The sequence below is a fragment of the Capra hircus genome, chromosome 17 (assembly GCF_001704415.2).
Source record: "Capra hircus breed San Clemente chromosome 17, ASM170441v1, whole genome shotgun sequence".
NCBI lineage: Eukaryota > Metazoa > Chordata > Mammalia > Artiodactyla > Bovidae > Capra > Capra hircus.
Genome location: NC_030824.1, coordinates 69,146,459 through 69,161,286, shown reverse-complemented (window position 1 = coordinate 69,161,286; position 14,828 = coordinate 69,146,459). Strand labels below are relative to the sequence as shown.

Below are 14,828 nucleotides of genomic sequence, written 5' to 3'. Positions count from 1 at the left end.
GAAATATAAGACATGGTCTCTATCCCTAAGAGCTTATAGATTTCACTAGGGAGACAAGATTCTAAAGTAGTTCAAGAATAATATACAATTATATATGATTATAGACATTAACTGCTATTCCTGATCAGAAAATGAAATGTAGCCGTAATTTAGTGAAAACTTCCTGGAGCAGGGAGAACCTTTAGATAGATGGGATTTAGCAATCAATGTGTTTGTCTTTTAATGAATATAAATGAGCACACTTTGGATAGCTGTCAATTCAGAAGAATGTAAAAGTTAATGATGTCACAAGTAGAACACTGTAAAGAACGGCAGGGACTTTTCAAGCAAAAAGTTAGATAACCACAGGAAAAAGAATATTCAAAAGAAACAAAAACTCAAACAGAAGATGGAATGATTCATAGACACAAAAAGGGGGAGTTTGCACCTTGACTGAACAATGACCTACTTGTACTTAAAACTATAGAAAGATGGGTACATAGAAATCAAAGGAAGTCCTATTTCCAAAAAGAAGCGTATTCTAGTAATTTACAGGAAAGGAGAAAGAATTTTAAAGGTCTTAAAAAGATCAGATACAGCACAATTATATAAGCTTTTTTAGACCTGTCATTCCCCTAGTGTTGAATGCAAATAAATAAAAGGCAGAATTAACAAAGAAAATCTGCATTACCCTTCCTTACTATTCCTAAAGGAAAAAAAGGGAGGGGGAAAAGTTGTGAAATCACAGAGGTGCAACAGACGGTAAGATCAATCCTGTATCTAGGGATCTATACAAGATCTATCTGTGCTTAAACTTTTAAACTCTGCCCAGCAGTTACACAATAGCTAGAAGAGGCTTGGTTACAGTTAAAAAAAAATCTCTAAAGGGAATACTTTTCAAAAAATCCTTGAGAAACAAAATAGTTGAATAGATTTCATGATTCACAACTATGAATCTTATGATTTCCATGCAACAGTTCACTTCTTGTAGATCAAAAATGGGAAGGGAAAATGTGCTACTGATTACAGAGAAAGGTAGTAATATCTGTCCTTTACTCACTCAAGAGAAGTAAAATGGGTTGAGGATTTGGAACTCCGAAAATCAGAGATAGCCAGGAAAGGAAGAATGTATAATGGGAAGACGAGAGCAGGGATATTTGTATGAGATCAAGAGACGGTGTTACTACCATCAAAAGTGTGTCATGATTCTGACATCCCAACTGTTTGTAAAAGACAGCTGATTTCACATGAGAAACATCATACTTATTATGCTAATATAAAGGAATAGAAAACTACAAAGACATGTGTATGGAAAAGTTAAATATGACATATTTAAGGAAGGTAAGAAGTAGGGAGTTAGTTACACAAAATCAAGTGAGCATCTTGAAATGTAGATCAATTAAACTTTGTTCTTTCATTTTCTTCACCTATTAAATATTAGTTTAAATTGCCTCCTGAAATATCAAATTTAGATATCCTGGGTAAAATAAAGAAAAACAGACAGAAATAATATGATAGCATTTACAAAAATACAGGTTCCAAATAAAAAAAGAAGCTAACAATAACATGCGGTGTTACTGTTAACTCTGGTGGTCCAATGGTTATTGTTAACCCTGGTGGTTCAGTGGTTAAGAATCTTCATTGCAATCCAGGGGATGTGGGTTTGATCTCTGGTCAGGGAACTAAAGTCCCACATGCTGAGAAGCAACTAAGCCCGCACAATACAACTATTGACAAACAGTGGAAACAGTGACAGACTTATTTTGGGGGGGCTCCAAAATTATTGCAGATACTGACCGCAGCCATGAAATTAAAAGACGCTTGCTCCTTGGAAGAAAAGTTATGACCAACCTCAACAGCATATTAAGAAGCAGAGACATTACTTTGCCAACAAAGGTCCGTCTTGTAAAGGCTATGGTTTTTCTAGTGGTCACATATGGATGTGAGAGTTGGACTATAAAGTCACCTGAGTGCCGAAGAATTGATGCTTTTGAAATGTGGTGTTGGACAAAACTCTTGAGAATCCCTTGGACTGTAAGGAGATCCAACCAGTCCATCCTAAAGGAAATCAGTCCTGAATATTCATTGGAAGGACTCATGCTGAAGCTGAAACTCCAATACTTTGGCCACCTGATGCGAAGAACTGACTTATCTGAAAAGACCCTGACGCTGGGCAAGATTGAAGGCAGGAGGAGAAGGGGACAACAGAGGATGAGATGGTTAGATGGCATCACCAACTCAATGGACATGAGCTTGAGTAAACTCTGGTAGTTGGTGATGGACAGGGAGGCCTGGCATGCTGCAGTCCATGGAGTAACAAAGAATCGGACACAACTGAGAGACTGAACTAAACAATAACATATAGCAAAACATACACAGTTTTTCATTATACTGTCCAAATCCAAGAGTGCCTTACACATTCCCAAGACGGTTTACTGAAGATACAAAACTAATGTCTGAGCTATAAAAAGATTTATCTTATGCAAATAAGTATGAGTCCACAGAATCAGAGACTAATAAGGCACTGTCATGGTAGACATATTATCTATTATTCCAGGACTGCCACCACATTTTGTCTGATGTGTCTTATTGTGATTATAATAAAATGCATCATTACTGTTAATCATGTTGCCTCATTCTTAACTATCTAGTTAGAATTAATCTTGAATATAGCCCCTCTAAAATGACAAACAGTGTTATTGTAAAAGCATCCAGTAGAAGCACTTTTCAAAAATATGTGCAGATAAATAAACTTTCAGGAGAGACTATGCAAATACAAAACTAGCAGCAGTGTATCTCCCTGCTACCTGTTAGTTGTGCCGCCCTACTCTCCAGTCACCCTGAGAGAGCAGAATAGAACCTTCATGGATCAGCATACCCACCATGAAATCAAAGCTAAAGAACTGAGAAACCCAAAGTTAATACAGTCGGGAGGGCCATCCAAACCCATTGGCAGAGAAGAGCCAAAGACAGTGTCAACTGAATAGATGATCACAAAAGAGAAAATAATTGACAGGATTTCACCAAGAACTCTTTAGAATGTTTTTAAAAGTAGCATGCTTATTACAGAAATTAGAAGAGAATTAGTTTTCACTCTAAAGGTTAAGGCATAGCTAAGGACAGCAAAGCTAAAGATGCCAGCTAAGGAAATATACAGGTTAAGAAGAGACCTTTTAAAAAAATGAAATGTTTAAAAAGTATTAAAGATAAGACAAACCTTTTAGAAGGAAGTTAAAAAGACCAGCATAAAAGAAATAATAATTCAAATGGGCTAAGGCTATAGATGGCTTTTATAAATCTGTATTTTTTGGTAAGAACAAAAACTGACACCAAACAATATGGACAGATATGAAGTAATGAAGACTTAATAGAGATGACTTCTTATAAAAGGAGGTAAAAGGTATTTGGAAAATGTAAACACTTATAAAATCAGCAGACCCAGATGGCATGCATACTAAGGTATTAAGGGAACTAGCTAATGTACTTACTGAGCCACTTACAATTATTTTTGAAAAATCTTGGAGAACTGAGGAGAGATCAGAAAATTTAAAAACGGCAAATACCAATTTTCAAAATAGGGTAGGAAGTGAGTGCCTTGCAAATATCTTTTAAGTGACAATAATTTTCACTAAAACTTTAGAATATTTTGAGAAAAGCATTCAAATTTCTAGGAGCCTATGAAATGATGAGTAACACACAGAGGGACATTAAAAAAAAAATCATGCTAAATTTGAATCTATATAATCCTAGATCTCATCAGATGCTATTTGCCAAATTACTTGTTTTTGGTTTAGATAATAAATACAATAATGTGGACTGACACTTCCTATAAATGGACTATATTGGTAAGTAGGTATTTCTAATGAGGAATCACCAGGAAGTCCATTTTAAATTAAAATATTTACTAATAATTTAGAAAAAAAGGAGGGAGTAGCACACTGGCAAAATATAATCAGTTCTAAATTGAGAACTCTTAACACTGGGCAAAACAGAAAAACACTACTAATATGGATTTGAAGCAACTAAAATGTAGACTCAAAAAAAAAAACTTTGAAAAAATACTAAATAAAATTATTAAAGTGAAAGAATATAAAAGATAAAATTTAATGGAAATATAAAAATCACTAAAGATGATGTAAGAAAACAATAGATAACAGATTAATTCTTATTTCTTAATCCATCATTGCCCCCAAACACATGAGGGCTAGAAATCAATACATAAATAAAAGTATTATATTATGTATGGATCATTTTGATCAGACCATACACAAAATGGTGCTTAAAGTGCTGGCCTCCTAGTACTATAAAGATGCACGCAGAGCAGAAGAAACTGCAAACAGAAAGACAGAAATGAGGGGTTATTTGTAAAGAAAATTTAATCAGTAAGAAATGAATGGCTTCAACTAAAAACATAAAGATAGAATACAAACTTTCACACAGGAAATTTAGGAACACTGGAGATCTGGGAAGACATCTGGGAAATCTACACTGAAATGGCTATGTATGATGTGTGAGTGAACCATCAAACTGTGTACTATTTGTACACAACAGACAATAGGAGGCAACAAAAGGAACAAGCTAGCATCCTTAGTTGTAAGCAATTCTGTGAAACTACTCAGTTTTCACTTATCACACAAACATGTAGCTTACAAAGAAATCTTTAGATCTACATATTCTGATTATCCTCTCTGCTGTTAGCTAGAGCTGAAGAAACTCAGAAGGGATAAATACCAGTTGCCTCTATTCCAGAAGAGCAATATCATGTGGTTTATAAAGATTAAATGAGTCAAAAAATGCCCACCCTCCACAGACAAAATCAACAAAGAAGTTGAATTACATATACTACAATGAATTCCTGGGTACATGGAAATTCAGATGAGTAAAATAAATTAAGAGCCTCATTATGGGCCTTTCAGATGAGGTAGTAACAGGTATGAACAGCAAATCCTACTTTGGGAAGGTTCATGGGTGTCCTCAGTCGGGTCCGGACACTCTTCATTAATATACGCTGCTCTGTTGGTAGCAGATGGTACTTCATAGCTTCAATGAGGTAATCTTTGCAAGCACTGCTGTTCTTCACCAGTGCTTCTTCCTCAACCCTCTGAAAGAAGAAATCAGACTCACTCTATGAGGGGATAGCTAATTCATGTGAAAATGACAAAGAAACAAGTAAAGAAGAAGAAAAAAGAATAACTATCTTCTGGTTCAATCTGAAAGTTACAGAGGCAAGTTTATAAACATCACTAAAAAAAAATGCTTGACTATCTGGTCTGCAGAGAAAAGCATATAAATAATAAAGAACTGCAATGAAAATCATATACTTCAATGTCAGTTACAGAATAATCTTTAGTAGCACTATATTCATCTATTTGTTATCTTTAAGCCAAATTAAGAAATAGTTTAAGCCACACAGTAAGAAAAATTAGAAAATTGAGATAATGAGTCCTTTAAGCAGGGGAGGTAATATTATAAAGACAATCTTTTAAGCCTTGAAATAAAATATCCAGTAAAGGGATTCAAAATACTTTATAACAATGTGCCTATACCACAAATAAATCTTGTCCCTCCTATCCCTATCCTCAAATGCAGGATAGGTTTCTTGTTTTTTTTTCTGTTCATTTTCTTAAAGGCGGAGTACAAGTGATATACGACAACAAGTAAACAAGCTTCAAACAATTCTAAAATGTTCAGATCTAATGCAAATAAAGAAATGTTTCTTCATATTGATAAATAGCAGAAACCAACACAACACTGTAAAGCAATTATCCTCCAGTTAAAAACAAATAATTAAAAAAAAAGTTTCACTGGATGGCTTCAATTATAAATTAAAATGTTCTAATGAGGTGGATGAAACTGGAGCTGATTATACAGAGTGACTTAAGCCAGAAAGAAAAACACCAATACAGTATACTAACACATATATATGGAACTTGGAAAGATCATAATGATAACCCTGTATGCGAGACAGCAAAAGAGACACAGATGTAGAGAACAGACTTTTGGACTCTGGGGGAGAGGGAGAGGGTGGGATGATTTGGGAGAATGGCATTGAAACATGCATACTATCATGTAAGAAATGAATCACCAGTCTAGGTTCAATACAGGATACAGCATGCTTGGGGCTGGTGCACTGGGATGACCCAGAGAGATGATATGGGGACGGTGGTGGGAGGGAGGTTCAGGATTGGGAACTTACGTACACCCATGGCGGATTCATGTCAGTATTGTAAAACCAATACAGTATTGTAAAGTAAAACCAATACAGTATTGTAAAGTAAAAAAATAAATAAATAAATAAAGAGCAAAAAAAAAAAAAAAGTAGCTTAATAACTGAGAAAAAAAATTAAAAAAAATAAATTAAAATGTTGAAATGATCCTAGTATAAAGGAATGCTAATAATAAAACAGTAAATTTAAAATTGTTCAGAGACTACTAAAAATCCATTTACTGCTATTTGTTTCAAATAACCCGGTTTTCTTCAGCTTAGAATTCCATTCTATTCCATTCCATTCACTAATTAGAGGAGGCTAACAGAAGGAAGGCAAAAGAGATGCAGAAATGACACAGAACTACAGATGTGGTTTCTGCATGTACTTACATCACTGCAAACAATGCTTTCACAAGCTCCAGTACTTGCTTATGTAAATCAGACACTGGGGAGAAGCAAACTTTAAGACTGGGAAGTAGCCCAAGAGGTAGCAGTTGCCGAGGACATGAGGTATATTTACTGCCCTATGCCCGGTTACCACTCTGTAACGAGAATCTACACACTGTTGCCCCAGTGACATGGTGCTAGTGCATACTTATGTGTTCTGCAAATACTTTTACCTGAACTAAATATTCCCGAGGAAGCAAAGGTAACCGTACATGTTCCATCAGCCGAGCCATAAATTCTTGCCTCACATCCTTGTCATGATTCACCCAAGCTATTACTGCTTCAAATACCTTGCAGAAAATATGAGGGAAAGAAAAGTAATGAGTTATATACCAAGGTATCTGAATAAAATACAAGGAGATTACATTTTATATAACACTCATGCTAAGACACCCAAATTTTATCCATGGTTGAAGTTTTTCAAATCATGACTATGCTGTTGTTTTTCAGTTACTCAGTTGTGTCCAACTCTTCGTGAACCCATGGACTGCAGCACGCCCTTCGCCATCTCCCCAAGTGTAAGCTGCAGGGGCCAGTCTAGAGGAAGTTCAGTGTGGAACCTGTTAAACTTTGCTCAAACTCATGTCCATTGAGTCGGTGATGCCATCCAACCATCTCATTCTCTGTCATCCTCTTCTTCTCCTGCCTTCAATCTTTCCCAGTATCAGGATCTTTTCCAGCGAGCTGGCTCTTCACATCAGGTGGATGGCCAAAATACTGGTGCTTCAGCATCAGCCCTTCCAGTGAAATATTCAGAGTTGATTTCCTTTAGGATTGAATGGTTTGATCTCCTTGCGCTCCAAGGGACTCTCAAATCTTCTCCAACACCATAATTAGAAAGTATCACTTCTTTGGTGCTCAACTTTCCTTATGGTCCAACTCTCACATCCATACATGACTGCTGAAAAAACCATAGCCTTGTCTAGATGGACCTTTGTCCACAAAGTAATGTCTCTGCTTTTTAATACGCTGTCTAGGTTTATCATACCTTTCCTTCCAAGGAGCAAGCATCTTTTAATTTCATGTTTGCAGTCACTGTCTGCAGTGATTTTGGAGCCCAAGAAAATGAAATGTCACTGTTTTCTCTTCTTCCCCATCTGTTTCCCATGAAATGATGGGAATGGATGCCATGATTTTAGTTTTATGAATGCTGAATTTTAAGCCAGCTTTTTCACTCTAGCACCACTCTATCCACGCAGCCACTGATGGACATTCAAGTTGTTTCCACGTCTCGGTTATAGTAAAAACTGCTACAGGCAAAGGGGAATGTAGATATTCCAAGACTGTTTTCATTTCCTTTGGATATACACTCAGAAGTGGGACAGCTGGATCATATGGTAGATCTACTTTTAATTAAATATGTACTTTAATAAGTATGTTTAGTACTTTTACATATTTAGTGAGTACTTTTCGCTGGGTATTTACTATGTATTTCACCAAGTACATTATCTAATCTTCTTGAACTTCAGTGACAGAGGTGAAAATTTGAAGATATATGATCTAATTCATTGTTGACAACCTTTCCAAACTGAACTTGGTTCTACTAGATTAAAATCTAAAGTCCCTTTTGAATAAAGCACCCAAAATAATAAAGCAAAGTGATACCTGGAATAACAATCATCTACTCTTAGCATTTTTGGCTTTTACTCTGGGTTTGCAAAATGCTGGACCACATACTTCCAAATAATCTGCAGAACAGATTAACTTTCTTTCATCATAATACTAGAATGTATTAAATGTGATATTTAAAATCTTAAAAATCTAAATAATAAGGACATTAAACATATACCTATGAGAAAGTTAATGAGCTATTAAGAAGATGGTATTTAACCACATAATTTCCTTCCAGATTGATGAGAATATAACCCAATAATCTTTAAAGGGTTATAGAAAATGTTTGATGATATGTAAATGAATAACTCAGAGAAGGCAATGGCACCCCACTCCAGTACTCTTGCCTGGAAAATTCCATGGACGGAGGAGCCTGGCAGGCTGCAGTCCATGGGGTCGCTAGGAGTCGGACACGACTGAGCGACTTCACTTTTATTTTTCACTTTTTTTTTTTTTTTAATTTCATGCACTGGAGAAGGAAATGGCAATCCACTCCAGCGTTCTTGCCTGGAGAATCCTAGGGATGGGGGAGCCTGGTGGGCTGCCGTCTATGGGGTTGTAGAGTCGGACACGACTGAGGCGACTTAGCAGCAGCAGCAGCAGCAAATGAATAACTGGGGAGCAAAAATTAGGTTATCGTACTGCAAGTACAGAGCAAGACACTAAAAATAATCTACACTACAATTAACATGCCTCTTCAATTCATTCAGTCCACAAGTACCTTTATGTGCCAGATGCTAGAGATTAAGAGGGTCCTGCCAATTTTATCTGCTATTTCTTGGTTCTGCTCTCTCTTCTCCACCTCTCTTTCTACAACCCTACACCAACCAGATCTTACTGCACACTGGTAACTTCAGCATCCTCCCATCTGATCCTCACCCAACTTCTGATCTATTATGCATATCACCATTTTAGAGCTAGTCTCTAAAAATGGTCCCTAGTAAAACCATTTCTCTAGAATCCACACCTTATATAGTAACCTCACACACAGGAAGCCTCAGGCATGTGGCTCCAGTTAGAACCATGCCACCTGTCAAGCCAATCCAGCTGAAGCCCCAGGCCCTGAAGAGCACAGACAAACTGTCCCCATGTGCCCTGGATGAATTCTGTTCACAGATCATGAGCCTAAGAAAATGGCTGGTGAGGTTGTTATGTAGTAGTAGAAAACCAGAATAGTATCCATGACATGTCTGCTGCTAAGTTGCTTCAGTCGTGTCCGACTCTGTGCGACCCCATAGACGGCAGCTCCCTGGGATTCTCCAGGCAAGAACACTGGAGTGGGTTGCCATTTCCTTCTCCAATGTATGAAAGTGAAAAGTCAAAGTGAAGTCACTCAGTCGTGTCTGACTCTTTGCAACCCCATGGAGTGCAACCTACCAGGCTCCTCAGCCTATGGGATTTTCCAGGTGAGAGTACTGGAGTGGGTTGCCATCTCCTTCTCCGCTGACCTGTCTACAGGGTAGGTATTATGGTATTCTCCTACTGCTAAGAACTCTTCAGATATTCTTTATCACCAGGATAAAGTTAATTTTCTTTAACAAGTCTCAGGAAGTATTTTATGTCATTTCCCATCTTGTCTCCAGCCACTGTGCTACACACACACACTCTGTGCCTACACACACACACACTTTCTGTGCCCACACACACACTCTGTGCCTACGCACACACACACTCTGTGCCTACACACACACACTCTGTGCCTACACACACACACTCTCTCTCTTATGCCTACACACACACTCTGTGCCTACACACATACAAACTCTGTGCCCACACACACACTCTCTGTGCCTACATACACTCTCTGTGTCTACACACACACACTCTGTATTGCATGTGCACTATGCTGCTGATGCTGCTAAGTTGCTTCAGTTGTGTCTGACCCTGTGTGACCCCAGAGATGGCAGCCCACAGGCTCCCCAGTCCCTGGGATTCTCCAGGCAAGAACACTGGAGTGGGTTGCCATTTCCTTCTCCAATGCATGAAAGTGAAAAGTGAAAGTGAAGTCGCTCAGTTGTGTCCGACTCTTTGCAGCCCACCAGGCTCCTCCATCCATGGGATTTCCCAGGCAAGAGTACTGGAGTGGGGTGCCATCGCCTTCTCCAGTATAGGCACTACAGTATAAACTATAGATACACGATAAACTCTAGTCTTAAAAACCAACCAAATGCAATCATTCTTTCACATCTCTTTATATTTACATATTCTGTTCCCTCTACCTGGGCTGCCCTTTTCACTCCTACCCATCCTGTTTCCCTGGAAAACTCATACTCACTTTAAAAAAACTTGGATCATACACTGGAGTCATGCTAAATGCCAATCTCTATCCAAGGAATGATTACATGCTCCTATTGGATCCTCTACAGCATTCTGTGATCATTTATTACCTCACTGGTTGTTCTGCTGGTCATAACTAAAAATTTCATGTTGTCAACCTTCTTATATCCAGAATTCCATAGCAATATCTGGTACACAGGAGAAACTCAACACACATCTATTAAACATGAATAGTAGTGTCTTCCTCTATACTTCTGGGATGTTAAAAGACTATACATTTCATGACATTCAAGTATTTTTTCATTTGGTAACTATTATGAGAAATGTGTCTTGCCCCCAAGCAGGATGAATATCCTTGAGGAAGAGAACTAAAGTTTATACAACAAAGCATAAAAAAGAAAAACTAAAGTTTCACTTCTTCTAAACATAGCCTGTGCATAAACTTTTGTGCCCTGATTTGCACAAGGTATAAAATCTATCCAAAGAATCAAAGCCACTGAGAAGCTTCTCTCTCCACCGATATGAAAGGTGCAGGTGGCTGACAGAGGCAACTTCAGATTTGAAGAGACAGGCTATACACAGACAAAGGAACGGCACATGGCTTTGGAAGTGAGGGAGGAAAACACAGGGAGAATATTGTGTAAACTGCAGGGCCCAGTCTAAAGGAAGAAGCTCAGTGTGGAACCAGTTAAGCTTTGCCATCTGGGTATCTTCCAACTCACAAGATGATGAAATCAGTTTGGTTTAAGAATATTATGTTTTAGATCACAATTCTTCTAGGTATCTATCTAAGCTGTGAGAAGAAATCCAGTTCCCAAAATGTCCTTTGTTTCAGACAGTTTAATGTGTGTAAGCTCGTACTGTTATGTCCAGTACAAAACTTCAGTGTCTAAACAGTTAGGGAAGCTCCTATGGAATGAGTAGACAGTGATTTACACAACCAACAAGTCAATTAACTGAGTTTCTTAACTTCTGATCAAAGATAACTGGCTGTCACAAAACAAAGCAAAAAAAAAAAAAGGAAAAACAGTATATCACTGTACACCAGAAAAAGAAAAATACACGTACCTTCTCTTCTGAAGAAATGGTAAGTTTGTCACTTGAGATTAGGCTGCACACTTGTTCAATGCCAAGGTTGAGAAATTCTTCACTGAGGACGACATCTGCAAAATGTTGTTCTGTTTGGAGGTTACAAAGAGAATCGATTCTATTATCATAGTTTCAAACTACTTAGAAAAGAAGAGGGTTTTCTTAATCTAACCTATGAATGAGAAAACCAAGTATATTTCGTAAGTGAGGACTAGTAATTAGTAACGACTCAAACAAACTCAGTGGTAGCCCAGGCAGGAAATCTACCTGACTGTACACTCAGATGGACTACTTTTATTTTATTAGGGGGTATTTTAGAGTTAAACATCTATTCCTTATGTGTTAATAAGACTATCAGTATTGAATTTGTAAAACCTTTTGTAAAATCAGATAAATAGCATGATGTATTACACATTTGAATGTATTATGTAAAATATCAGAGGGCTTCAGAACATAATGATGTAAGGAGAGGAAGCTGCTTTATTTAAAAACTGCAGACTAAACTAAACAAACATATCTTAAAAGCTGATCAGTCTGAATATATGAGCATTATTTTAAAAAAAAGAATTGGTTTATGATAGAGATAGCTCTGGGCTATCCTGGTGACTCAGATGGTGAAGAGTCTGACTGCAATGCAAGGGACCCAGGTTAGATTCCTGGGTTGGGAAGATCCCCTGGAGAAGGGCATGGCAAGCCATTCCAGTATTCTTGCCTAGAGAATCCCATGGACAGAGGAGCCTGGCAGGCTACAGTCTATGGGGTTGAAACAGTCAGATAAAACAGAGTGACTAGTTTCCTTTGTTGTACAGAAGTTTTTAATTTTAATTAGATCCCATTTGTTTATTTTTGCTTTTATTTCCAGTATTCTGGGAGATGGGTCTTAGAGGATCCTGCTGTGATTTATGTCGGAGAGTGTTTTGCCTATGTTCTCCTCTAGGAGTTTTATAGTTTCTGGTCTTACATTTAGATCTTTAATCCATTTTGAGTTTATTTTTGTGTATGGTGTTAAAAAGTGTTCTAGTTTCATTCTTTTACAAGTGGTTGACCAGTTTTCCCAGCACCACTTGTTAAAGAGATTGTCTTTAATCCATTGTATATTCTTGCCTCCTTTGTCAAAGATAAGGTGTCCATAGGTATGTGGATTTATCTCTGGGCTTTCTATTTTGTTCCATTGATCCATACTTCTGTCTTTGTGCCCGTACCATACTGTCTTGATGACTGTGGCTTTGTAGTAGAGCCTGAAGTCAGGCAGGTTGATTCCTCCAGTTCCATTCTTCTTTCTCAAGATTGCTTTGGCTATTTGAGGTTTTTTGTATTTCCATACAAATTGTGAAATTATTTGTTCTAGCTCTGTGAAAAATACCGCTGGTAGCTTGATAGGGATTGCATTGAATCTATAGATTGCTTTGGGTAGTATACTCATTTTCACTATATTGATTCTTCCGACCCATGAACACGATATATTTCTTCATCTATTAGTGTCCTCTTTGATTTCTTTCACCAGTGTTTTATAGTTTTCTATATATAGGTCTTTAGTTTCTTTAGGTAGATATATTCCTAAGTAGTTTATTCTTTTTTGTTGCAGTGGTGAATGGAATTGTTTCCTTAATTTCTTTTTCTACTTTCTCATTATTAGTGTATAGGAATGCAAGGGATTTCTGTGTGTTGATTTTATATCCTGCAACTTTACTATATTCATTGCTTAGCTCTAGTAATTTTCTGGTGGAGTCTTCAGGGTTTTCTATGTAGAGGATCATGTCATCTGCAAACAGTGAGAGTTTTACTTCTTCTTTTCCAATTTGGATTCCTTTTATTTCTTTTTCTGCTCTGATTGCTATGGCCAAGACTTCCAGAACTATGTTGAATAGTAGTGGTGAAAGTGGGCACCCTTGTCTTGTTCCTGACTTTAGGGGAAATGCTTTCAATTTTTCACCATTGAGGATAATGTTTGCTGAGGGTTTGTCATATATAGCTTTTATTATGTTGAGGTATGTTCCTTCTATTCCTGCTTTCTAGAGAGTTTTTAATCATAAATAGATGTTGAATTTTGTCAAAGGCCTTCTCTGCATCTATTGAGATAATCAGATGGCTTTTACTTTTTCAGTTTGTAATGTGGTGAATTACATTGATCGATTTGCAGATATTGAAGAATCCTGGCATCCCTGGGATAAAGCCCACTTGGTGATGGTGTATGATCTTGTTAATGTGTTGTTGGATTCTGATTGCTAGAATTTTGTTAAGGATTTTTGCATCTATGTTCATCAGTGATATTGGCCTGACCCAGCAATCCCACTGCTGGGCATACACACCAAGGAAACCAGAATTGAAAGAGACACGTGTACCCCAATGTTCATCATAGCATTGTTTATAATAGCCAGGACATAGAAGCAATCTAGATGTCCATCAGCAGATGAATGGATAAGAAAGCTGTGGTACATATACACAATGGAGTATTACTCAGCCATTAAAAAGAATACATTTGAATCAGTTCTAATTAAGTGGATGAAACTGGAGCTGATTATACAGAGTGAAGTATGCCAGAAAGAAAAACACCAATACAGTATACTAACACATATATATGGAACTTGGAAAGATCATAATGATAACCCTGTATGCGAGACAGCAAAAGAGACACAGATATAGAGAACAGACTTTTGGACTCTGTGGGAGAGGGAGAGGGTGGGATGATTTGGGAGAATGGCATTGAAACATGCATACTATCATGCAAGAAACGAATCACCAGCCTAGGTTCGATACAGGATACAGCATGCTTGGGGCTGGTGCATTGGGATGACCCAGAGAGATGATATGGGGAGGGTAATGGGAGGGGGGATTCAGGATTGGGAACTCATGTACACCTGTGGTGGATTCACATCAATGTATGGCAAAACCTATACAGTATTGTAAAGTAAAATTAAAAAAAAAAACAAAAACAAAAAAACAAGCTATTTACAATACGCAAAAAAACCCCCAAAAAACAGAGTGACTAACACTTTCTCTTTTACTTTCATAGATAGCTCTGAATACTATGTAAGCAACTTATTTGAGGATCAAGTTATATACTATTTTATACCCTCAACTCCCTTCCAGAAACCAGTGAGATTAATAATTCTTTAAAATCTAACAAACAAACAAACAAACAAAAAACAAACCCAAACAAAAAAACACCTTTCTTTGATTTCACAAATATACTCATTCCTCCAAAGGGGAAGAGAGG

The 14,828-nt window shown here is 37.3% G+C and overlaps 1 protein-coding gene across 2 annotated transcripts in view; it reads right to left on the bottom strand.

Moving 5' to 3' along the window:
* Nucleotides 1–14,828, bottom strand: part of KLHL2 (kelch like family member 2) — a 161,852-nt gene that overhangs the window by 18,885 nt on the left and 128,139 nt on the right. For both annotated transcript variants that reach the window (XM_018061632.1, XM_018061633.1), the window contains 3 exons: nucleotides 11,591–11,700; nucleotides 6,808–6,924; nucleotides 4,931–5,080 (listed from right to left, as the gene is read on the bottom strand). In XM_018061632.1, coding sequence (XP_017917121.1) covers nucleotides 4,931–5,080; nucleotides 6,808–6,924; nucleotides 11,591–11,700 — 377 coding nt within the window. The remainder of the gene's footprint in view (nucleotides 1–4,930; nucleotides 5,081–6,807; nucleotides 6,925–11,590; nucleotides 11,701–14,828) is intronic.